Source organism: Trachurus japonicus, chromosome 7 (genome assembly GCF_045865225.1).
Source record: "Trachurus japonicus isolate A0001 chromosome 7, Traja_1.0".
Classification (NCBI taxonomy): Eukaryota; Metazoa; Chordata; class Actinopteri; order Carangiformes; family Carangidae; genus Trachurus; species Trachurus japonicus.
This window is the reverse complement of record NC_140913.1, coordinates 33892534-33919692: the sequence shown is the minus strand read 5'-3', so window position 1 is coordinate 33919692 and position 27159 is coordinate 33892534. Positions and strand designations below refer to the sequence as shown.

At 39.4% G+C, this 27159-nt stretch overlaps 2 protein-coding genes across 2 annotated transcripts; one reads left to right on the top strand and one right to left on the bottom strand.

Moving 5' to 3' along the window:
- Positions 1-4740: 4740 nt before the first annotated feature.
- Positions 4741-24349, bottom strand: LOC146985182 (trypsin-like). Its single transcript, XM_085782988.1, has 7 exons — positions 24135-24349; positions 9408-9665; positions 8475-8544; positions 8143-8296; positions 6463-6601; positions 6121-6375; positions 4741-4925 (listed from the first exon to the last, which is right to left on the bottom strand). Exons 3-7 carry the CDS (start codon positions 8527-8529, stop codon positions 4770-4772), a joined length of 759 nt encoding a protein of 252 aa, XP_085639114.1. The 5' UTR covers positions 8530-8544; positions 9408-9665; positions 24135-24349; the 3' UTR covers positions 4741-4769.
- LOC146985181 (trypsin-like) lies at positions 17619-26096 on the top strand. Its single transcript, XM_085783019.1, has 5 exons — positions 17619-17682; positions 20705-20864; positions 22900-23041; positions 24117-24383; positions 25926-26096. Exons 1-5 carry the CDS (start codon positions 17619-17621, stop codon positions 26094-26096), a joined length of 804 nt encoding a protein of 267 aa, XP_085639145.1.
- The last annotated feature ends 1063 nt before the right edge of the window (positions 26097-27159 follow it).

Genomic DNA, 27159 nt, shown 5'->3' with positions numbered 1-27159 from the left:
GAGAAATCACTGAACCACCACATTTCATCACATACACACCCAGTAATATTCACTGTGTTTACATCCATTAAAACATTTAAAGTCAGTGTTATAGTTTGTCATTTAAACTAGAGTGAGCACTTCCCTCACCACACTTTATGTGTTTTTTTTCAATGAAGAAATGTATTCTCCTAGAGTAAATATTTGGATTTAAGCCCAATAATTAATAACAGTATAAACTAAAAGGCTACTAAAGGCTTTAATATAGATGAATGACAAATACAAACTTTAACTTCAGTAAGGTGCTGGACATTCATATAACAAGAGGTTAATTTATTCTGAAACTAAACTAAACTAAAAATATGACCAATCCCCCAAATATTTCCATTATTTCCATTCTCTTAGGATTTCTGAAGTGTTTGCTTTTGTAATACTGATATTGTCCAGTAGAGGGGTGAACAACAACACTAGTCAGCCTAAAGCTGCAATAACACAAGGCAGTTTATTAGAAACTCATGTGACGTTAGAGTTGCATCTCATCAATGTAAATGTTTCCCCAAAGTGAAAAAAACAGGCTGTTTTTCTGGTTTGGAATAATTTCCATTATTCATTCTGACCTTCTATACAGTATATTTAAGACCACAGGTGAAAAAGTCAGTTCTGAGCCTTCATTCGGTTTCTTTACATGTCTATGTTTAGAAATTAAATCTGTTTCTTGAGAGTTAATATGTCTTTAGTTGTCTCTGTTTATACATCCATCGTTTTCTGTTTAATCTCTTTTTTAGAAGTTGACTTTTATTCATCTCTACTGAGTCACTACTTTAGTTTCTGTTCCAGTACGGTCATGTAGTCCTGTGTAACATTTATGCTGTTACCTGTCATCTGTTTACCGCTGTTAACTATTCTTGACCTTTACATGAACTGATAAATTATGTTTAAATCATTTACTGTAATTACTGTACTATGACCTGAGAATGTGCCTATAAGACACCTCATGGATCTCACTGTTTCTTTACAGTGAGATATGTCCTTAGACATATTATAACACATTTACTTCTTTATTCTGTTGGTGTAAACAAAGCATTAGTCCCATCAAACCATCAACTTCACTGTATATAAAAAGTATAAAAGCATCAAACTGATCTATGACAGTGGAAATAGAGCAGTGTCTTAGTAAATGGGGACCTCTGGTGGTGGGAAAGAGACAGTGCTTCATACAACAGGAAGAGGTGGTGTGTTCAGCTCAGCTCTGTTGATATCAAGGAGCTGTAATCACATTAAAGTCTGTGTAAAGTGAAATATGAGATTTGATTGAAAACATAATAAATATGTTAGAATATGGTTCTTGAAAACATGTCAAAAGACTGATAACTATAGAGCACTGAACTGTGGAGTTTGAGGGTAAAATTGTTTTTGAGGACAAGGATTTCTCTGTTTTTTTGGGCAGGACTAAATAGGGATATAGTGACATAAATTCCAGCTAGCCCCCCCGGCCCTAACAGCTCAATTCCAGTGCTGCTATATAAGAACGATTGTGCATAAAAACATAGCAGCAGGGGAAAGGACACACAGTCCATGTGAAGAGCGTCTGGCGTCAGGAGCCAAGCTGGACACAGGAGTCGGGCACACCGCTGGCTGGACACAGGAGTCGGGCACACCGCTGGCTGGACACAGGAATCGGGCATACCGCTGGCTGGACACAGGAATCGGGCATACCGCCAACTGGACACAGGAATCGGGCATACCGCTGGCTGGACACAGGAATCGGGCATACCGCCAACTGGACACAGGAAACAAGAGCCGGGCACACCGCTGGCTGGACACAGGTGCCGGGCACACCACTGGCTGGACACAGGAATCGGGCACACTGCTGGCTGGACACAGGAATCGGGCATACCACTGGATGGACACAGGAATCGGGCATACCGCTGGCTGGACACAGGAATCGGGCACACCACCGACTGGACACAATAAACAAGAGCCGGGCACACCGTTGGCTGGACACAGGAATCGGGCACACCGCTGGCTGGACACAGGAATCGGGCATACCGCTGGCTGGACACAGGGATCGGGCACACCGCCGACTGGACACAATAAACAAGAGCCGGGCACACCGTTGGCTGGACACAGGAATCGGGCACACCGCTGGCTGGACACAGGAATCGGGCACACCGCTGGCTGGACACAGGAATCGGGCACACCGCTGGCTGGACACAGGAATCGGGCACACCGCTGGCTGGACACAGGAATAGGGCATACCACCGGCTGGACACAGGAAACAATAGCCGGGCACACCGCAGGCTGGACACAGGAATCGGGCACACCGCTGGCTGGACACAGGGATCGGGCACACCGCAGGCTGGACACAGGAATCGGGCACACCGCTGGCTGGACACAGGAACTGGGCACAGGAACTGGGCACACCGCTGGCTGGACACAGGAATCGGGCATACCACCGGCTGGACACAGGAAACAAGAGCCGGGCACACCGCAGGCTGGACACAGGAATCGGGAACACCGCTGGCTGGACACAGGAATCGGGCACACCGCTGGCTGGACACAGGAACTGGGCACACCGCTGGCTGGACAAAGGAATAGGGCATACCACCGGCTGGACACAGGGATCGGGCACACCGCAGGCTGGACACAGGAATCGGGCACACCGCTGGCTGGACACAGGAATCGGGCACATCGCTGGCTGGACACAGGAATCGGGTATACCGCTGGCTGGACACAGGGATCAGGCACACCGTTGGTTGGACACAGGAAACAAGAGCCGGGCACACGGCTGGCTGGCCACAGGAATCGGGCATACCGCTGGCTGGACACAGGAATCGGGCATACCGCCAACTGGACACAGGAAACAAGAGCCGGGCACACAGTTGGGGCAGGGACTGAAGACTGGATCCTCAGCAGATCAGGGGCTGAGGGACATGGAGGGTGCTGTACGACCACTCACTCCCCTCGGCACCCCCAGATGACATATCCGAATTTGGAGAAATTTGATTTTTGGTCAAAAAAACTTTTTTGACACCCGTGGGGGTTAAAAATTTTCGAAAATCGCCTCAGTCATTTTCTCCAAAACCACTGGCCCGATTTCAACCAAACTTCTGCGTTGGACTCCCCTCGGCCCTATCTCTGTAGAACCATAAACACCTCACTGCTCTTTGTATCAGTTGCTGTAGCGACTAGAACAGGGTCAGAACCAGGTCAGAACCGGGTCAGCAGGTGGCAGCTCTATCACTACCACTAACCTGTGTGAACTGAAGTCTCCCTCTGTGCCCATATTTGGACTGGCTGGGTTTAGGGGGCGGGGCCTTGTGCTGCCAGGTGTTGAGCTCCAGGACCAATGCAGGCAGGTGATGTCACGGCCATGAGGCTCAGAGCAGGTGAGACAGCTGCTGACAAACTGACCCGGAGCAAGAGTTTGCTTTCAAGGAGAGCTAATCTTCTGCGGGTGAGCTACTAGTTTACTTGTGTAAATAAGTTAAGTTATACTCCATTTAAGAAATAAGATTCAATGTTAAGGTGAAATCTACTGTGTCATTCGTTATGAACAGTTATAAGCAAGTAAAAGATGAAATGATCTCCAGAAGGCATAAAGTTACGGTTCTCTTTATATTTTAAACAATATAATTTTTTTATTATTATTTTCATCTTTTACATTTTCAAAATGTCAGAAAAGGAAAAGGTCCCTCAGCGAAGGTCAGGGCCCCCTGCATAGTTTGTAGCTAGTAGTAGTTTTGAGATATGTCTGTTTTGTTACATCTCAAAGTCACTCAACTTTGGTTTGACTGATATCACCTTATGTAAATAAAAAATAAAAAATGAAGATTCTACAATTTTTTAAAAACGGAGTTATCTGCTATTGCAAATGAACTCTTCAAATAAATGTCTTGTCTGATACCTTGGTCAAAGTTATCTGAGAGCTCAAGTCTCCTGGGTTTCCCATTCTTTTGCTGCTGCTGCTTTGTTTCCCCTTTTCACTCTGAAACTGTAGAAAACTAAAATAATACACTGATATGTTACCTATATTATTGTATTGTTTTTTATTACTGATGTTGTGACATGTTTGTTGATATGTACTGAGGAGCCACAAATGTTAAACTGTAAACCACATGTTACAGTGAGTTCAGTTCCCACAGAACTGGAGTCATGTAGCTGAGTCTATGGCCAGATCAAACATGTTTGTGCACATGAAATTTCCTGACATAGGAAGTTCTTTGTTTTGCTCTGAAATTATAGGTTAGACTCACATTTCTTAAAGGCAAGTAAAAAGAAAAAGAGCTCATCTTTATTGTCACTATGGATGGTTTATTCATTTCATTCAGTGCTTGTTGCAAAATGAGGAAAGTGACCCGGTGTCCTTGAAGTTGTCACAGTGAATATTTTTTTAATAATTATAGCGTATAAAATAACTCAATATAGCTCATTTGAGAGGTGTTTGTCATCATAAGTCACCACTCCCACATAAAATATAGACTTTTTGATTCAACGTGAAAATAAAAACACTTTGATACATAGATTGATGATATTATTATTGATTTTAACATTATTGCTTAATGCAGCTGTTACATATTTTCTACTGCTACTACTATTACAACCTTATAAATGGCCAAAACAAAACAAAAAATTATGTGTGTAAAGATGATGATTTAAAAAAAAACAACTCAAATAATGTTAATAATGTTAAAGAGAGCCGTTGAATATTATATAGTGAATCAGCTTGAATCCCTTTGTTTTCGAATCAAATGAATCTCTGCAGTCTCCTCGGGCCTGGTGGTGTCTGTTTACGGAGCGTCATTGTCGATTATCCATTTAATCCAGTTCACGTAGTTCCTCACTTTGGTGTAAACCCCAGGGAAGTGCGGGCTCGCACAGCTGATGCCCCAGGACACGATGCCCTCGAAGTGGCCGTTACAGATGAGGGGGCCGCCGGAGTCGCCCTGTGGGCCGCAGAGACAGATCAGAGACGGGTGACAAGTTTAATTACTGTCACAGCAATTAAGTTTAAGGTGACACCAAGTATGCAGCATGCAAAGAGAAATGTGCTGGTATAATAATCTGATTAATGAGTTATTTGCTTTAATTAGGAAAAAAAACCCTGAGTGTTCTTATAATGCTAACTCCACAACTACACACAGCTACACTGTTGGTGTGATTTTGGTTTGATTGCTGCAAATTTGCATATTTATATTTAATATTTACATATTAATGATGTAAAATTAACACTTTTCTTTGACTCTTCTGTCACTTTCACTTCTACTAGTCCATCTGTGAATCTGTATGAAGACATGGCCTTAACAGAGATTGTTATATGAATAAACTTTACTATAAATTGACTTTTTTTGACACAGCTCTGTAAACTTAGTAATGTTGAACTGGCATTAATGATCTTAAGAGGCTGAACCCAGTGAGTCCTGACCATTGTGACCCCAGGACTTTTCCGGTCCTGCCATGACAGTGAACTTTTCAATTTCTTAGTGAAATGTCAATTTGTCAGTAGCCATGTACTTTAGCACAAGAATTCATACTTAAAGTAAAGTGAACTAGACAATGACTATTGACTTTTAGTGTTGGTTTTATGACAGCTGTTTCATAATCACTCCTAAAAAGTGGCCAAGGAAGAAGTACAATACATAATACACAGTCTCTACACTGCAAAAACTCTAAATCTTTCTAAGAATATTTGTCTTATTTCTTGTCAAAATGTCTCATTTCTAGTCAAAACTCATCTCTTTTCACTTAAAATAAGACTCATCACCTAAAAATTAACTTGTTTTTAGATAATTTTTACTTGTTTCAAACATAAGTAGAAAAATCTGCCAGTGAAAGCTGGTTTTTTGTGCTTGTAATAAGAAAGAAAAACTTGGTCCACTATCAGATTTTTCTACTTTTTTCCAAGTGAAAATATGTTTGAAAGAAGTAAAAAGTGTCTGAAAACAAGCTGCTTTTTATGTGATGAGTCTTATTTTAAGTATAATGAGATTTGTTTTGACTAGAAATGACATTTTGACTAGAAATAAGACAAATATTCTTGGTAAGATATTTGAGTTTTTGCAGTGTAGAATAAAAACAAGAGTTGATATTATATAATTAAAGCATTTGACACATGCATAACAACAATAAATCTTCCTGTACCTGGCAGGAGTCTTTCCCCCCCAGCCGAGAGCCGGCACACAGCATGTTGGAGGTGATGCGGCCCCAGTAGTAGTAGCTGCAGTACGGCTGCACCCTCACGTCCACGGCGCGCAGCACCGGTGAGAGGTAGTAGCTGTAGATCTGCGTCACGCCCCAGCCGCTCACCGTGCACACGTCGTCGCGCAGCTGAGGGGTGTTTTCATCGGGCAGAGCAGCTGGCTGGACGTTGGCGTTCAGCTGCGCCGGCTCGCTCAGCTGCAGCACAAACCAAAGGTTGTTGTTGTTGTTAGTTTCACACACAGCAGCACATCTGCTCCACACAGCACCTCTGCTTCTGCTTACCTTAATAAGCATGATGTCATTGTTGAACGTCTTGTAGTTATAATTGTGGACGTATATTTTTGAGACGTTGAAGATCTGTTCAAATCCCTCTTCTCTGCTCAGACTGTGCTCACTCAGCACTATCCGCATCCTGCTGCTCCTGAGGGCCAAAAGAAAACACAAGGTGCTTCAGCGTTTAACCTTTGACCTTCGTGTTGTGTCAGCTTTCTGCTACACTGCAAAAAAATCTAATATCTTACCAAGAATATTTGTCTTATTTTTAGTCAAAATGTCATTTCTAGTCAAAACAAATCTCATTCTACTTAAAATAAGACTCATCACATTAAAAAGCAGCTTGTTTTTAGATACTTTTTTTCCTTCTTTCAAGCATGTTTTCACTAACATGTCTAGTCTGGCAACGAGCGGTAGACCTCGGCTCAATCCAGGGGGCGGGATGAAGGCTGTCTTTCAAACTGCCTCTGCACCAATAGGGTAGCGCTACGACCAATCAGAGCAAAGAGCAGGATGACGTTAGCCTGACAAGCCAATTAAAATGTATGTCGTCATGGCGTTAAGCTGCCCAACGACTCTCTAAACAGATAGAGCGCTGTGATTGGTGAACACAAACGGTGTTCGAGACTCAAAAAGTTCCTATGGCTCGTTTCTAGACCCACCTACTGAGCAAATATATTTGCTGCCGCTAGGGTGCAGCTAGATTTCTAGGCTATATTTTCACTTGAAAGCAAGTTTTTCTTTCTTATTACAAGCACAAAAAACTAGCTTTCACTGGCAGATTTTTCTAGTTATTTCAAGTGAAAATTTGTTTGAAACAAGTGAAAATGATCTAAAACAAGTTGATTTTTAGGTGATGAGTCTTATTTTAAGTGGAAAGAGATTAGTTTTGACTAGAAATGAGACATTTTGACAAGAAATAAGACAAATATTCTTGGAAAGATTTTGAGTTTTTGCAGTGTACCATCTATAGTGTTATGGTCAGTTTTGACCCGTGTTTTAAATCAGCTGTAAAATTCACTAAAAACTTTTTGTTTTTTCATCCAATCTGTTTTTCTTCTCTTGGTTACATTGTTAGGCTTCCTTATCCATGAAAATATTGGTTTTAATATTTTTTGGTGTGAGCCCCTTGGCCCTTTTTGTCAGTATCTCTTGGCTTCAATTGAACCTTCCTCTTTTCAGCTTTCTGCTACCATCTATGGTGTTAGGGTCTTAAATCAGCTGTAAAACACACTAAAAACAATTATTCACCATTCCACTTGTTTCTCATCTCTTGGTTACGTTGTTAAACTTCCTTATCCATGAAAAGGTTGGTTTTGCACTTATGATTTCAGTTTTAACTCTCATTATTGTTCTTATCGTTATAACTGGGTCAAAAAAGACCCTAACACCACAGATGTCATAATCTTAACCAGAGCATTTTAGAAATTTGTGATTTTTTTTGTTTGTTTTATTTTGTTTAAATAGAGGTTCCTGACAAAGTCAAAAAGCCTTGATGCTATAAACAAATGTATGTGGTACTTGTATGCATTTAAAACCTGAAAACGGTTCACAGAAAGGTTAACTGCAAAAATACACAATACACATGACACATATCACATCCTTGATTTCACTTTATAACACAATACACACACCATCAGTCTGCACTGCTGTACCCGTGTGACCCTACAGACTAACGTCAGTACTCACGGTCTCCAGCAGTGGGCAGCAGACACCACCCACTCAGGATGCACCAAGGTTCCTCCACAGTAGTGTTCGCCACTGGTCGACTGCAGCGATGCTTGATATTTAATGGAGTAAGGCCAAACCTCTTGGCCTCCGATGATCCTGGCTGGATTCACCTCTGTGGGAACAAACAGCCAGTCAGGCCCAAACAATACTGGATCTGGTTTACAATTATATTCTGTGGTGTGGGAAATTCATTAACGTGTCTCTTTTTAATCCTCTTTTCAACCATTGTTTGATCAACGGCCCTGCCTATATATACATAATATATATGCATATGAACATTTTAAACTTACCTGATACTAAGAAAATGAAAAGCAGCAGCACAGAAGACCTTCGTAGTGAATCCATGTTTCTAGTTATCACCTGTAATTGAGAAATAGGACTTTTAGCAGCTTGTTCATCCAGTGTCTAATGTGATTAAAAAATGAATACATTACACCAAATTATGGATTTATATTATTATAAGATACAACTACAAGTTATGATCAAACTTTTGTCGTCCCAGCTCTGCTTGCACAGCTACAGACAGGTTGTTGATGATTAAAAAAAAAAAATACATATATATATTTTTTTCATTATTAATTTATTATCCTATTGTAATTCTCTTAATAAGCTCTAATATTTTCTTTTTTCCCCTTTTTGTTAAGGTTTTTGTGTTATTCCTTATCTGTCAAAACAAGCCCAGAGATGCAATTGATTTTTTTTTTTCCAAATTCTATTTTCCATCTTTGTAAACAACCCCCAAGCATCAAGTGATTTCTTTTGTTTTTATATAAAGAAAAAAAAGTAAATGAAGGCTTTCATGGATGAAACTAAAAATATTGGGGGGGGAAAGCCTTTCAGGCCCTCCATGTATATGGATGTGGAGAGAGACCATATTAATTGTTTTCTTGAGATAATGTGATAATTATTCTGTTTTCTGGAGATAACGTAACTTTGTTATGTTTAGATAATAGAATAATTGTCCTGTTATCTTCTTTATCATAATATAACGAGCTTAGTTTCCTTGAGATGATTATTCCATTATCTTGACATAAGAAACGTCTGTTAAAAAACATGCAAAAAAATGTACTTTGCAAGTATGATCCCTCTTGGCTTCCGTCACACTGTATCTCCATGACTTTACATTGCTATGAAATACTTCCCCAGTACATGTTTTTATATTTACAACATCATCCTACGCTGAAATCTGATTATTAGATGTGTCCAAATCACGTCCTACTTACCTGCTGAGTCCAAACACAGCAAGCTTCAGCGTACTGTAGGTCCAACTGGTGGGGCCGACGTTCTCCTCCTGCCTTTTTATAGTGAAACTGTATCCTCTCCCATTTTCTTTTGTTTAAATTATCTCTTCGTCCTGTTCTTTACTGCGACGATCTCACACTGCAACAATGAAACTGACCTACTCCGTGACAAAGCTGAGGCCTTTTCTTGTATTGTGTCTGTTGCACCTTGGGATATGAAGGTATCTAGGATGGGAACACCTGCACACAGTCACCATCATCACCTGGTTACAGTAAATATTTACAGCCGTGTTGATGTATAAAGATAAAACCAGAGAAATTTTGTGATTTCACTCATATTTCCTTTCATAACCTCACATTGCAACACACTGAGATGTTTGTGTTATTAAAACACATCAGAGACATCAGACATTCAATAAACGTTGGATATATCAGTAACATAATAAAGAACAGAGTCTGTTAGCGGGTTGGAGTCGTTATTTCCTCATTGATTTCCCTTTAAATCTGTTCCTATTACTGGCTGAGAGCCTGTGGAAAACCCAGGAGACGTAAACACACTACTACTCTGAGGTTACACGTCTAACTGTGTTGTTTGCACAAAAGGCTGTGAACGACACACAGGCCACGACACACACTGGTGTTGTTCTGCAACATCTCACTAAGATGAAGATGATTCATGATTGTGTGATCAACAATATGCAAAAATAGAACTAATACCAACTGATGCGTCCCTAGTAATAAAACTAATACTGTAGAAATCAATACCAGAAATAATAACAGGACTAAAATTAACTACAACTGCTACTAAAAACAATAACACGTCTTATTACGAAACACCTTAAATTAAATATTGTGTTATTGATTTATTCTAAACAGTTAAGAAATAACAAATCATCATCATCATAATTAAAACTGATTGTTTTGTGTGACCGATCCCAAAGACCAAAGAGATTCATTCAGAAAAGCAACAATCCTTATATTTAAAAAGTTTGTTTTGAAATAAGAGGAAAAAGAAAGATTTTAGGAAAGTAAATTCAGAAGTTTGTATTCAGTTCAATCTTATACTGCTCACAAAATATATTATTTCGCATAGTTAAGTCTGTTTGCCTTAAAGTATTTTACTAATTTGAATTAATGAATAGTGTCGCCAGTCAATCACAGGGCTGACACATACAGAGAGACAGACAGACGACCATCCACACCTACAGGCAATTTAGAGTCACCAATTAACCTGCATGTCTGCAAGCTGTGATAGGCTGCAGAAAAGATAAACTGAATGAATGACAATTAATGAATACTTTCCTACAAGATCTCCTGAGTCTCCATAATCACTGACTAATATTTTGTGTGCATATCAGAATATATTAGCCTACATAATGCATATGAATTTGATTTCATTTGCATAACACACTGCGTAACAGGGGAGGTGATGGTTCAGCTCATACTGCACTGCAAAAACAAGAATATTTGTCTTATTTATTGTCAAAATGTCTAATTTCTAGTCAAAACTTATCTCTTTCCATTTAAAATAAGACTCATCACCTAAAAATGAACTTGTTTTTAGATCATTTTCACTTGCAATAAGTAGAAAAATCTGCTAGTGAAAGCAAAGTTTTCTGTGCTTGTAATAAGGAAGAAAAACTTGCTCCACTATCAGATTTTCTACTTATTTCAATTGAAAGTGTCTAAAAACAAGCTACTTTTTTTAACGTGATGAGTCTTATTTTAGGTATAATGAGATTTGTTTTGATTAGAAATGAGACAAATATTCTTGGTAAGATATTTGAATTTTTGCAGTGTGTAGCCTATATCCACTAGTGCTGCCTGGTTTTAATGAGTCACATGTATCTTAATGAGTGTCACAAACTGTCAGCCGCATCAACACTTCATCACACTTTAGGTGTTGATATCTTGATATTTGGCCTTTAACTGTAGCTACTTTGCTTGATGTAAATCAGAGCTGAGGTTGTTCATGTTTATTGCACTGCGGCTCTGCAGAGCAACGGAGAGAGACTGAGCCGGGGGAACCCGAGGCTTTCCCAGGGTGGGTGGGATATGTGATCCCTCCAGCGTGTTCAGTGTTTGCCTCACTCCTCCTCCTCCTCCTCCTCCTTCAGCTCGGGGCTCAGCTCGGTCTTAACCAGGTCGACCTGAACGCATCATCAGCACCTCACTAAAGTCATCAGAGAAACTCTTCAGCAACTCTAAACGGAAACCGGCGGGCCGATCTTCGTCTCAGAGCTGACAAAAGTCTCCGGTATAAGGCATCTTGAGCGGTCAAATGCCGCTAACGGGACCAGATCGGTCAAAACGGAGGGTTCAAGCAAAGACGGTTTATTTTGATTCAAGCTAGCTACATTGAGGGTAGGTTAGCTTCAAGCACAAATTCTATCGTCATGGTTTTCTGCATGTAAAGGGCAACGGGTGTTTTATTTTGTGAAAGTAACCGGAAGTGCGTTGGTCACAACGGCTAGCTTGAGTAGCGCCGAATTCGTCCGAACAAAACTGTAAACAGCTGGTATTTAGACAAATTAACGACACACTGCTGATCTAAACGGCTACTTTCTCGCCTAAACATGTTTGAAATGTCGATAAAGTGATACAGAGTTTAGAGCTAAAATGAAATCAGCTTCTGACTGCTGGTTTCAGCTCAGGTAGGAGGCAGGCTAACACTACCTATACACTTCCAGTGTTTGAGCTAAGCTAATTACGGGTGATACGGGCTCTATCTCCATGGTTACTGCACGCAAGGTCGAAAGGATGGTGTCTATCTGCTGGTCATGGACTCGGGAGTGAGGCAAGATACGAAAAAAAAATGTTGGCGTATCCCTTTAAGCTTGCTTCTAATTTTAGGAAAAGTATGATCATCATTACAATAATTTGTCAACATCACGTGATGTTGTTATGGTTACTATAACAATGACGTGGGTGGCTTTGTTTTAATTTCATACAGGAATCAAACCTCATTCTCCTGTGTTTTGACCCAACTGCAACTCCTTCTGCTCGTTAAACTATGTCAGTGCACTTCCTGTCATAATTACTGTGACCACTAGGTGTCGCCTATCAACAAAATGTAACCATGGGTCATAATAACCTGTTGCTTGGCCTTAAAGGGATAGTTCAACATTTTGGCAAATTGGCCCATTGCCATAATCCCTCTAGTTTTAGGAGTAGGTTCGTTTCCTTTAATTGTCGGTGCAAGCTATTTTAGGAGTTGCTTTCAAGTTGTTTTCGAAGTAAATTCATGCAAAACCGCTGATGCGCGTTGCCTTCAGGGACAGTTTTTCATCAAGTAGTCTCTGTATTTCCCTCTAAAACAACTCTGTCTGGTAACGTTGTGTTATTATCTCATAGCGTGGTGAATGTGCAGCTCACAACTTGTCCACCAGAGCGTTGTGGAGTTGTTGGATTGTGTATTTGATGAGTTTGATGAGGGAAACCAAGAAATCCCATGAGCCTCCGTAGCGTAGCTCTGAGCAGCTCACGGCTCTGCTCTGCCGTTCTAAAAATAGCTTGCACCGACAATTAAAGGTAACGAACCTACTGCTATGACTATAGAGGGTATGCGTTTACGTCACGTTGCCCTTGGCAACGCCCCGTTCGATCGGACTGAGTGGCAAAACAAACCTCCCTCAACATGCTGGCGGATAGGATTCATAAACTGGATAAACTGGAAACAAATATCTTATATAAAAACAAATTGATGTCAAAAGGAATCGACAACCAGCTCAACACAACCGTCTGCTCCACTGACACTTCCTGTAACATGCAGTGACCGCGGTACCTGCAGAGTGACTGACAGGCTCACTGTTATTGTGCAGAGGGACGAGATTACAGCTGTTACTGTCGTCCTGACAGTGACTCCCGACACTAAAACACGAGCTGCTTTTATTCTGAAAAACTCTGACCAGTCAAACTGTAGGATGTGTTAGAGGACTAATTTATCTGTCTAAACATCAGAACTATGACACCTGAAACTGTAAACACAGCTGATCGATCGAAAAAAAAAGACCGCTCCAGTGAATTTACTTTCCGTCATTGAGAACAGGTTGTTGAATGTAACTCGGTCAAAGTGAGACGTATCCTCAAGATTTTTAGCAGCTCTGTTCGGTCATGCTGCTTTACATGCTGGCAAAGCTAGACATGTCAGACTTGTGTGGGCTCGGAGAAAATCGCTTCGTTACTTGCTCGTTTTTAAACTTTGGCGGCTCTGCCACTCGTCTTTTTGCCACTCAGTGGACGTTCCACAGTGACTTACGAGTACCGTGACGTCATGTGCATACCCTCTATAGGCATTATGGCAATGGGCCAATTTGCCAAAACGTTGAACTATCCCTTTAACCATGACAACCTGACACAACACATCTGTGATGAAATAGAAGGTTAAACTTCTAGCTTTGGGAAAAATAATCAATCATGATCAATATAAATTGTCAACATCCCATGATATTTGTTGCTATGGTTACTATAACAATGACGAAAATCAATGCATTGAATAAATATAAAACATTAGGATAAATAAGCTAATTACAATATTATTACAAAACGATGGTTCTGCTTGTTTTGTTTTGATATTAGGCTACTTACCGTTTTCGGATTGTAATCTTCTCACAATTTTGTTTTGTTTGTGCAATCTTTCCTTACTGTAAATAGGGTGGGCATGAATAATTATTGGACATGGAAAACTGATTTGTGTGTGTATATGTTTCATGTTTTGTTGAATGGACGAATAAATTACTACTTACTCACGTTGTTAACTTCGTTTTAATGCCAGTGTAATACAGGGATCAAACCTCACTCTTATGTGTAGCTAACCCATGCACTCACTCCAACCTCCTCCTTACGCTCCTTAGGCTCTTTACTGCACTTCCTGTCATACATACTGTGACCACTAGGTGTCGCCTAGCAACAAAACGTAACTACGGGTCACAAACAACCTCCTGCACAAATTAGAGCCTTCGAAAACAGCCACGTAATCTGCAGGTTCAGAATTAACCGGCTAAATTAGCTGCGTTATAGGTTGAATTTGAAACTTCATTTACCAAAATGTTAAATTTAGTGTTTTCCTATAGCTGACCTGCTGTGTTCAAGTCAAAATGTTCAGATGCACGCTGTCATGAGAAACTCCTGTGAGCAGCATGAACATGTTGTTCACGCTGCATAAAGTTTAATCAGGACGTCAGTGCTGAGTCACTGCTGCTGACACCGATGAGCCGTCGGTGTCCCGACACTCTCTGGAGACTGTAAACTAAGATTATCTCAGGATCGTCACGGCAACTCTCCAGTGAAACATTTTGTTACAGTCATGAATTAATTATTATTTTTTAAGTGAGCAGAGTTTATTCCTCTCACGTCAGTAATTAAAAACAAACAGATTACGAAGGAACGAACGAACCTGGAATGCATTTAAATCAGTCAGAAAATGATCAAACAACCTGATAAAAGTTTGTTTTTATCGAGTCATAAAGACGACTGGTGGTGAATGATGATGAATAAAATCACATGCTTTTGATTGATGATGCACCTAACCCCTCATTTAGCATTTATAAGCCGTTTGTACACATTGTTTTAATACATGTTCATAAATGTAATTAGGCTATAACTTCTCATATCAAGCAACCACAACTGGTGCATAAACAAATAGTCAAAGTTTAAAAACATAGCTTATAGTATGATATGTAAATATTCATGAAGTTTATCTCTGATACATTATAAATCCAAACTAGTTATACATAATATTCTAACCTCTTAATGTCCCCTTACTGCATTTTCTGCTTTTAGCTATATTTCATGCACTTCACCCATATTGTTTATTGCATTCTCCAAAAAGTGGCATTCATTCATATAATTTAATATGTAAAAATTAACATTGATAGACTAAACACTTGCAAATGCCTCATAGATGGAGTTATGGCCTTTGTCAAATGCAAAAATAAACATAAAAGTGTTATCACTATAACGACATTACAGTGTTTTCCATTCTGCATATTCTTTCTATGCAGCAGTGAATGGAAAGAGCAACTTAAAAACTCTTATTTCCAATCAGCTGATAGGTTCAGTGAGTATAAAACAGACAGGACGGTGGCGGATTAAAGCTTTGTGTTTGTGCTCGGTGATGTACAGCTGGCTTTTCATCCCAGGGCCACAGACAGATGAATGTGAGAACGGGGGGGGGGGAGCTGGCAGCCATGTGTAATATAACGATGACAGCACTTGGACCCGAGGAGGAGGAGGTCATGTGGAAAAAAGGCGACGGTCAGCACCCAGGAGGGGGGATGAGGGGATGAGGGAACGAGACAGAGGTACCAGGAGCTATCGGTGGCAGCGGAGGAGGGCAACAGAGAGGGCTATTAGCCGGCCGAGGTCAGGAACTCCACAGAGGGATGAGAGCCGTGATGAGACTCTGCTCCATTTTTAATGACACCCGGTCGGTCCCCGGAATAGATGTGGAGCTGCAGCGCTGCTGTCCTTCCTTCCTTCCCACGACCTGGTCTAATACAAAAGCTTTCGCTGCTTGTACAGTAATCAGTCAAAACCCTCATTAATCCGTCCTGGGGAAAATCAATGAGGAGTCGAGTCACACTGTACGATGATGAAGAGAGAGACCCTCACTCTTTCATTTAGGGAATGACAGCAGCTCCATCTGATCCGTATTAGGAGCTTCAATAATAAGCAGAGATGGACAGAGTACTCGACCCCAGTACTTGAGTAAGAGTACAAATACTACTGGTCAAAATTTACTCCGTTACAAGTAAAAGTAGCTCAGTCGACATGTTACTCGAGTAAAAGTAAAAAAGTGCTTGCTTTTAAAGGTACTTAAGTATCCAAAAGTACATGCTTTTAAATTTACTTTAAAGCAGAAGTAAGTGGTCCGGTCGTTTTCGCTAATGCTGCGTTCCAGGCAGGCTTTTGAAATCGTAAATTACAGCTTCAAGTCACAACTTACGACTTTGTAGCGTTCCAGGCAACCCACTCGTGTTTTTCCGACCTGTTTTACCGGTGAAAGTCACTATAACGGCCACTCGTAACTTCCGACCGGTGAACTCGTACCAGATCGAACTGGTACGACTTCACGGTCGGAAAAATACGAGTTTCCTTGAACGCACCATAACAGTCCTCGTCCCTACGTCGCCACATTCACGGCGTCCCTTGGCTGCACACACAGCCCTGCATGCCGTTCTCTCTCCTCATTGGATAAAAACTGTAGGATACGATAAATGTTTTCTCCTCGGCTCAGAGCAGAGCAGAGTGACTGACAGACCCGTGTTTCGGTCCAAACACTCTATGTAAGTGATTGCTGTCAGAAAATATAACTATTTAAGACTTATATTAACACAAATATATCACTTACTTCTGCTTTAAGTAAAAGTAAGAGTAAATTTCTTATTTTTCACATCAGTGAATTACTATAATTGTTTCTAAATGAATGTAAGGAGCTTTTAACTCTTGTTTGTGAGAATGAACTCTTTGAAAGCAGCTGCACTGATGTGCTGCTTTTAGGGGTCAGGGTTTCCTTCTTTGACAAACACAGCTTGTGTCCAATAGGATTTTAGAAAAAGACCTGAAAGTAACGAGTACTTTTCAGCCTTCCCAGAAATTAACTCGACTAAAAGTAAAAATATTTGTCTTGGAAAGTACAAATCCTCTGGATATGTACTTTAGTACAGTACTCAAGTAAATTTACTCCGTTACTGTCCACCACTGCTCAATAATAAGTCAAAACACTGCATGAGGCTGAGACGACAGCTACAACATCAGAGAGAGAGAGAAAACAGTGATAAAACTTTTACAGGAGGATCTAGATGTGCAGGTTCATGACAACACAATATAAAACTCTCTCTCTATATATATACCCTCGGTCTTTATGTGACAGTAAATGGGCCGACAACAAAGTGGACGATTACATAAACAATGGACCCAAGTATCGGACGGCGCTCCAGTAGGTCACAGTAGAGGTGAGAGACAAGACAAGACAAGGGGGGCCGTGCCGTGCCGTGCCGTGCCGAGCCGTGCTGTCCTGTGCTGTGGAAGCTTCAATTATATATCCGACCGGGGACAAGGTGGTGACCATGGAAACGGAAATAAGAACTATAAGAAACCCGAGAGTGCAGGTGTGATGACTTCCCGTTGAGATTAGCAGACAGCTGAAGCCTCTCTTTGTGGGCAGACGACTGCTGCTGCCATTGTCTCACTATGGATCTGCCATCTTTATCTTTACTGCTGTGTGTTCTGCTGCTGGACGTCCTGGCTGTCAATTGTAAGTAAAATAAATAATTAATAATAATATAAAGCTGCTTTTATTTTGAAATGGCAGGTTATTTATGAAGCTGTATGTGCTGATAAACCTGGACAGGAAAGTTGAGGCTACACACACTTTGTTGTCTATCCAACATCCTTAAGAAAAAAAAAAAAGTGCATCGTCAGTTTTGGAGTTCATAAACTTTATAAATATTTATATGGCGCAGAATGTTTATCTGATGTGTAATTAGTAACCCGTCTATTAATTTTTAAATACATCCCTCTCCGCTGTGGCACTGTAAGCACTGATGTTCTCTTGAGGAAGTGTTTTGGCAAAATAAAGTGTGAGATTAATGGCACAGAGTGAGAATCTAACAGCTTTAAATCATTAAATCACATGAGAAACGTCCAAAAAGGAATATGAGCATTAAGAGAAATGAAGAGAGGCTGTTTTATCTTGTGTAAATGTACTGTAAATACACATGATTGCAGCTTGTTTGAAGAGGCTGACCTGCATGTATTTTCTAAAACTTTGTATGATAAGTGGCTCTGCTGTTTTCTCTTTTGCTTTTGAAATGACAAGTTCAGTAAAAGTTTCCTTCTGCGTGAAAAGAACTTGAAACCTGACAAAAGACAAAAGATGAAGCCCAATGACAAAAATAACAATAAGTAATTGTGGCCGACGCCCCCTTTTGTGCCTGACAATTATATCACAAAGACAGAATGAATCATCTCTAACAAGATCTAGGTCTAGAATCTAGGATCTGGGATCTGGGGCTCAACACAAGAGATGTTGCAGGAAACTGATAAACTTTTACTTTCCTAGTGTATTTTATTTTGAAAATATCGACAAATGAGAAAAGTAGAAAAATAGAAAAGGCAGAAAAGTCTATGTATGTGCAATTGTGCATGCATTTGTGTGTGTGTGCAGTAATCATTAAAACATTGTTATGATATCTAATTCTATACACTTCAAACCTGCATGACACCCAATAGGAGACCCATTGTTAAAGGTTCAATCCCAAGCTCTAGCCTCTTACATAATGCTTTCATGTCCGTATATTATGAGTGTGTGCGTTTATCTCGCTGTATAGAGTTACCATTTTGCTCTTTGACACACACCATTGCCGCTAATTATGGCCTCAGGGTCAATATGGAGGAGAAGCTAAGAGAAGCCATTGTCTCTTCTCTTCTGTGGCTGTAATGGCTCTCGGTCGCTGTTGTTCACTCTCATGCACGTAACCATCGATCCAGTTCAGCTTCACCAACTTCACTGACCTATATTATAAGTTCTGTTACTGTTACATGGCTAACATTAGCATTAACAGCTGTTTACAGCATCAGACTTCTTCCCTTGTCTCGCCAACAGCTGTCTCCACTATCACCTGAAGTTAGCAGCATGCTAACCAACTAGCTCCATCTTATCTCTGATCACTGCACTGCAAAAATTCAAATATCTTTCCAAGAATATTTGTCTTATTTCTTGTCAAAATGTCTCAATTTTAGCCAAAACTCACCTCTTTCCACTTAAAATAAGACTCATCACCTAAAAATCTACTCGTTTTTAGACAGTTTTCACTTGTTTCAAACAAATTTCCAATTGAAATAAGTAGAAAAATCTGCCAGTGAAAGCAGGTTTTTTGTGCTTGTAATAAGGAAGAAAAACTTGCTCCACCATCAGATTTTTCTACTTATTTCAAGTGAAAATATGCTTGAAAAATGTGTCTCAAAACAAGCTACTTTTTAAATGTGATGAGTCTCATTTTATTTTAACTAGAAATAAGACAAATATTCTTGGTAAGATTTTGAGTTTTTGCAGTGTGCAGCCTCCAAACTGCCCTGAACCTCCTGTAATGTACAAACAACTCTAGCTACAGTAAAGCTCCTGTAAGTGATAATCACATTTGCTATCCACCTTTTTCCGAACGTCAAAAACATAGCCTGTTTTGCCGGTTTTGCTCTTCCGGTGGAATTTTATGTTTCCATGGTTTCAGTAGTCGCGGTAAATGCATGGATTTTTTTTTTTTTTCTCCAATGAAAATCTGTAAAACGCATGGATCATCACACCAGCTTTTAACAGTGGATATCACACAAATTGACATCCGTGTTAAAAGCCAGCGTTAATAGATCCATGTGTTTACCGCAACTATGACAACGACTGAAAAACATGGAAACGTAACCGTACAATTCCACTAAACCGGCAAAACCGGCTTCCGGGTTTGCCCATAGATGACGTTCGGAAACTTGTGGATAGAGAAAACTTGTGACTAGTTTAATGCCCTTAAAACCATATTTATGGTGAATTCAGTGGGAAAACACATTTACTTCAGTCTTGGTTTTCTGACAATTTGCAAAGAGATGTGGTAACAACCTGTAGCACAAAACAAAAACACAATTGATTCAACTCAGTTTTGCTCTGCACTGGCTGTTGGTTTTTATTTGGTAACAAACAGATTCAAAAGGAGGCAGTTAATGGTTATTAGTTGAAATAACAGCTTGAAATAGTGTTTTAGGGCAATATAAGATCATAACATTACTTTATTTTGATGCATGTGGTGCAGTAAAAAGTGCAATATTTTCCTGAAGAAATTAACATTAACAAGCACAAAAATAATACATCAAAAAGGCACAAAATGGAAATTATTAAATAAAAATAATAAGGATTCAAACCCACTGCATAAAGAATAACACCAAAAAAAAAATCAAATCAGTGAGATAAAAAGTGTTTTTCCGTGTGTTAACATGAGATCAATAGACTGAATGTGCTTCAGTGCAGCTCAGAGATGAGATTGTTTTTTCATTGATCTTTTAAACCAGAATCATCTCTGTTGTTGTTTTTTATTGTTGTTCCCCCTGATGCTGCAGCAGCTGTTGTAATCTAATCAAACCACAGCTGTGTGTGTTCTGTGTGTTATGTAAAGAAATCTTATGGACTGATACAGTATGTGTGTGTGTGTGTGTGTGTGTGTGTGTGTGTGTGTGTCTCTTTCTTTAAACCCAATCTGAACTAATCGTTATATTTCCTTCTGTGTGACTTGCAGGTCTAGACGTTGCAAAGGGGAGAATAATCGGAGGATACGCACCAGTTCCACATTCAATCAAGTACATTGTGTCGATACAGACGACGCAGCGTCAGCACATCTGTGGAGGCTCCTTGATAAACAAGTACTGGGCGATCACAGCAGCACACTGTAACATCGGGTGAGCTGCTGTTATCTTCATTATAATCTATATTATTGTTCATTAAGGCTGTCTCAGTACCAGGAAACTGGCAGAGTGCTATGCTGGTTCACTGGTAGGCTACAGTGTTCTGTTACAGCCAAAAAATAAAAAGGAACTGAGCCATTATTGTCATTAATCAGACGTGTGCTACTTTTTCTTTGACACGTTTAATTGTGTGTTGCACGTGTAACTAAAATGTCACACTAGCAATGACTCTGTTGTGTTCACAATAAAAGTCCCAGTGCAATAAGAAGCCTCACACTGAGGCAGCTAAATGGAATTCAGCCATGATTGATATCAATAATAAAACTGTTGTAAGAGTGAATGTCATAGAAAGCCATAGTCATAGGAACAGAATGGAAAAATCATTCAAACACATTTAGGAGTTGTATTTCCATCGCCTGCACCGATAAAACCTCCTGTAAGATAAAGATCGACAACAGAAAACGTTCAAACCTTTTTTAAATCTGTGGGTTAGGGGGTCATGATGATGACTTAAAGATCTCACCAGATTATACAAAGTAGAAGTTGCACCATGCGGCTGTTGCATAAAACCTAGATAGCATATTAGGATTCACTGATGAGGCCGTGATTAAACCTCACTTCTTCAGGTCCCTCAGGTCTAATGCTCATTTGCATTCATGCCAAAAACCGAGTTAATTGCCTGCTAGCTATGTCTTAAAGTGATACGCCAACATTTTTTTTTCATGTCTTGCCTCACTCCCAAGTCCATGACCAGCAAATAGACACCATCCTTTCGACTGTGCGTGCAGTAACAAGGGAGATAGAGCCGTATTGCCCGTAATTAGCTTAGCTCAAACGCTGGAAGTGTATAGGTAGTGTTAGCCTGCCTCCACCTAAAGTCGCTAATTAGCTTAGCTCAAACACTGGAAGTGTATGGGTAGTGTTAGCCTGCCTCCTACCTGAACTGAAACCAGCAGTCAGAAGCTGATTTCGTTTTAGCTCTAAACTCTGTAAATATATCACTTTATCCACATTTCAAACATTTTTAGGCGAGAAAGTAGCCGTTTAGATCAGCAGTGTGTCGTTAATTTGTCTAAATACCAGCTGTTTACAATTTTGTTCGGACGAATTCGGCGCTACTGAAGCTAGCCGTTGTGACCAACGCACTTCCGGTTACTTTCACAAAATAAAACACCCGTTGCTCTTTACATACAGAAAACCATGACGATAGAATTTGTGCTTTTACTCTGAAATAGGAAGCTAACCTACCCTCGATGTTAATAGCTTGAACCAAAATAAACCGTCTTTGCTTGAACCCTCCGTTTTGACCGATCTCGTCCCGTTAGCGGCATTTGACCGCTCAAGATGCCTTACCGGAGAGTTTTGTCAGCTCTGAGACGAAGATCGACCCGCCGGTTTCCGTTTAGTGTTGCTGAAGAGTTTCTCTGATGACTTTAGGTGGAGGCAGGCTAACACTACCTATACACTTCCAGTGTTTGAGCTAAGCTAATTACGGGCAATACGGCTCTATCTCCCTTGTTACTGCACGCACAGTCGAAAGGATGGTGTCTATCTGCTGGTCATGGACTCGGGAGTGAGGCAAGACACGTAAAAAAAAAAATGTTGGCGTATCCCTTTAATGACAAAGGTAATTAAGTTCTCAAAAAGGTGATATTTCCATAAATCAAGTCTATATTCTGAATTATCAAAGCTCTCAGTCCACAGAGAGATGCACGCAGCTGTTTTCAGAAACTGAGCCTAAACCTGTAACCTTGTGATATCACAACGGAGCAGTCTCCGGCCTCATCCATGACCCAAGCCCCGCCCACCTACAGCTTATCCACCATCCAACACCGCAGGATTTATGTTAGCAGCTTGAAAGAAAAAAACTGCACTGGGATTGGGTCTAGGTATTTAACACCATGAATAAATCTTCCTGTGGATTTGACAACTTAAAATAAAACAGTGGGAAATTGTAAAATATGGGACCTTTAATATTAAAGAGAGCCGTTTGACAGCGAGGATATTGCCTCTGTTTTTATCTCTGCAGGATAAAGTACATGATGATCGTGGCAGGAGACTATTCTCTCACCATCTACGAGGGCACAGAGCAGGAAATCATGCCTCATCTTCTGGTTCCACACCCTGAATACAACGTGACCAGCAACAACAACGACATCATGCTAATAAAGGTACAGTACGCAAAGTAGGCTACTGGGTTTTTTTTTGTTTTTGTTTTGTTTTTTCTGATTTCGGATGTTGCTCTGTGTCTCCTTTACAGTGGTGTAGTCTATGTGATACTCAGTTTACTCAGTATAGCCTACCCACTGAAAATGCATAAATATTTCAGTATACCAGTACAACAAAACTATCTAACTAAAGTAAATGTCAATGGTTCTCAAAGTGGGAGCGTTGACAGGGTTCAAGGGGGTCCACAACTTTTTCTTGAAATTTTACCACTTTCTCTAGAATGTTTTTTGAGAAATTTTACCGGTTTCTTTTCTCAATTCTCAATTTTTCTGTTCTACTTTTTATTTTTTTAAAGAAATGTTTTACCTCTTTTTGTATTATTATTTGCCCCCCCCCCCCTTTTCTTTTGAGAAATTTTACCATATTTTTCTATAATATTTTGAAAAATTTTACCACTTTTTCTAGAATTCTTGAGTAATTTCAATTAATTAATTATTTTTTTTACTACAATTTATACTTTTACCACTTCTTTTATTATTGTTTGACTTTTTTTTTGGGAAATTTTACCACTTTTCCTAGAATTTCTTTAAGAAACTTTAAAAGGTTCTTCTAAAACTTTTTTTGTTTTTTAGAAATTTTACCACTTTTTCTGAGAAATTTTGCCAGATTAAAATTGCAAAATTTTACTACTTTTTTCTAAAAAATGTGTGAACTTTTTTGTTTATTTCTTTGTGAGAATTTTTAACCGCTTTTTTAAAAAAATGTTTCAACTTTTTTTGGAGAAATTTTACCACTTTTTTCCACAAATTTCTCTATAATCTTTCAAAAAAGGTACGCCTAATTAAAACGTACATTGATTGTTTGTGTATTTCTGGTGCTTGTTTCAAAATGTTATCCAATGGGGGTCCGTGGTCTAATTTGTATCAATTTTGGGGTCCTTGATATAAAAAAGTTTGAGAACCACCGGTCTATGTGATACAAGTACAGTTTACCCACCTAAAAAGCAGTTTACCCACTACAAAAACCACTGCTCCTTTACTCACCGCTCTGTCCACCGTGTCTCCACCGTGTCTCCAGCTGAGGGCCCCGGTTTACCTGAACAACTACGTCTCCATCGCTCTGCTGCCGCGGCACGACGCCTCCATCGCAGAGGGCCGGATGTGTCGGGTGTCGGGCTGGGGATTCACCAACCCCAGAGGAGGAGAGATCCCCTCCACGCTCCGCACCGTCAAGCTCCCCATCGTCTCCACGCACAACTGCAACAGCAGTAAATCCTTCAATGGCAACATCACAGAGAACATGATCTGTGCTGGTTTCACCGCCGGTGGAAAAGATGCCTGTCAGGTAAGAGGAAGTTTAATAAAAGTTTATTAAAGTTAATACTTTTGTGTTTATGACTTATATAGTAGGTCACATCTGTAGTAGTTTATCCTTTTGAAGTTTGCAGTTAAGAATCCATTACAATAAATCTTGTATATTTTTCTATGTGGATTTTTTTTCTCTTCTCATTTCTCATTCTGAAGTACATCTTCGTTTAAGTTCCACAAAATAAGATTTATAGTGTTCATGTTTTTGCCCAAAAAGCCCAAATGAAATGTAGCCTACATTTTACATTTGCATTTACTTTTACTTTTACATTTGATTCTATCTATTGCTTTTATTTTGCTATTGCGACTACATCTTGTCAATTTCAACTTTACAGTAATTATTTGTCTCTCATTTGTTAAACTCATCTCTGGCACTGGCTGTAAAATGTCTATTCATGTATCTAAGGATATGGTGTGTTACTTTTTAATAAAGTATAAATAACTTACTGAAACAAATGGACAGCCTTATTTTTAGTAGCTACACTGCAAGAACTCAAAATCTTTCCAAGAATATTTGTCTATTTCTTGTCAAAATGTCTCATTTTTAGTCAAAACTAATCTCTCTCCACTTAAAATAAGACTCGTCACCTAAAAAAATAACTTGTTTTTAGATTATTTTAACTTATTTCAAACTAATTTTCATTTGAAATAAGTAGAAAAATCTGCCAGTGAAAGCAAGTTTTTAGTGCTTGTAATAAGAAAGAAAAACTTGCTCCACTATCAGATTTTTCTACTTATTTCAAGTGAAATCTGCTTGAAAGAAGTAAAAAGTGTCTAAAAACATGCTACTTTTTCTGTGATGAGTCTTATTTCAAGTATAATGAGACTAGAAATGACATTTTGACTAGAAATAAGACAAATATTCTTGGTAAGATATTTGAGTTTTTGCAGTGTAAATGTAGCCTAACTCAAATGGACACAGTCTTCCTGTTATGGGACTATTTTCAGCCGTGGATGAATACATACAGACAAATAGGTGAAATGCTCGTGTTTAATAGCCTAACTATTGGACAACAATGGGTGTGTGTGGCAAAGAGGACACAGACACACTGCAAAAACCCAAAATCTTACCAAGACTATTTGTCTTATTTCGAGTCAAAATGTCATTTCTAGCCAAAACAAATCTCATTATACTTAAAATAAGACTCATCACATTAAAAAGTAGCTTGTTTTTAGACACTTTTTACTTCTTTCATGCAGATTTTCACTTGAAATAAGTAGAAAAATCTGATAGTGGAGCAAGTTTTTCTTCCTTATTACGAGCACAAAAAAACCTGCTTTCACTGGCAGATTTTTCTACTTATTTCAGGTGAAAATGATCTAAAAACAAGTTAATTTTTAGGTGATGAGTCTTATTTTAAGTGGGAAGAGATTAGTTTTGACTAGAAATAGGACATTTTGACAAGAAATAAGACAAATATTCTTGGAAAGATTTTGAGTTTTTGCAGTGTAGATCAAGTCACTGTTGCTTTTTAACTTGACTTATGGTTTATTATGTGTTTCTGTCTTCCCGGTTCAGGGCGACTCTGGCGGTCCACTGGTCTGCGAGGGCCGGGTCTACGGCCTGGTGTCCTGGGGCTACGGCTGCGCTGAGCCCCAGTTCCCTGGCGTCTACACGGCCGTGTCCAAGTACCGCCGGTGGATCGACAACACCATCTTCAGCTACTACAGCCGGTGTGACAAGGATTAGCATCCAGTTACTGAGCTAAAGGAAACACACACACACACACACACACACACACACACACACACACACACACACACACACACACAAACACACAAACACACAAACACACACACACACACGGTGGAAATACTTGAGGTTCTTCATTTTAGCTTAGCATTAGCTTTGATTAAACATGATGTTCTTTTTATTTGATTATATGTTCATGTATAGTTTAACACATTGGTGAATGTACTTTTTCCACTTTATTAACAAGAGAAATAAATTAGAAAAAGCTACGGCTAGTGGAGAGTTAGCTTAGCTTAGCATAAAGACTGGAAACAAGGAGGAGTAGAACAAATCCTGCCAACCAGTAGGGCTGGGACGATATGGTTTTCTCCCGATTCGATTCTTCTACGATTTTTTGGATGGCGATTCGATTTAAATTGCGATTCTACGATATTGCCTATTCTCTCGATTTTTAGTCTGCATTTTTAATATTTATCTGCACACAAATACTGTAGGAGCCTATGAATTAACATACTCCATTATAAAGTGAACTTAAACCCTTTTCAAAACCTGTACTCTCTGTATGTAAAAAAGGCTAACAAATGCACATTGCACAATATTTTAAAAAATTCAAAAAAAAAAAAAAGATTTTTGAAAAAAAAAGAAAATCGATTTAAAAATCGTCAAAAAAGATATCGCGATATTTATGTGAATCGATTTTTTCTTCCACCCCTACCAACCAGCATCTCAAAAATGTTTAAATCGACACATTCAATCTTTTCTTTATATATATATTTGACATATCACAGCATAAAAATATCAATTTCTGGTTAATACATAATGCTAAGCTAGCTCTCCCTCTTCGTTTTCTCATTCAATTCTTCACAAGACAACAAATAATATGCACGTTTTCCAAGTTGTTAAACTATTCCTTCAGGTTTTCATGCTTATTTATCATATTTATCATCTGTTTTGTTTAAAGCATTTCAACAAAAAAGAAAAGAAAAGCAGGACACATTCACAGGAAACATTTACCACAACACTTACCACAGCAACAGGAATGAGGTGCCATATTTGATTC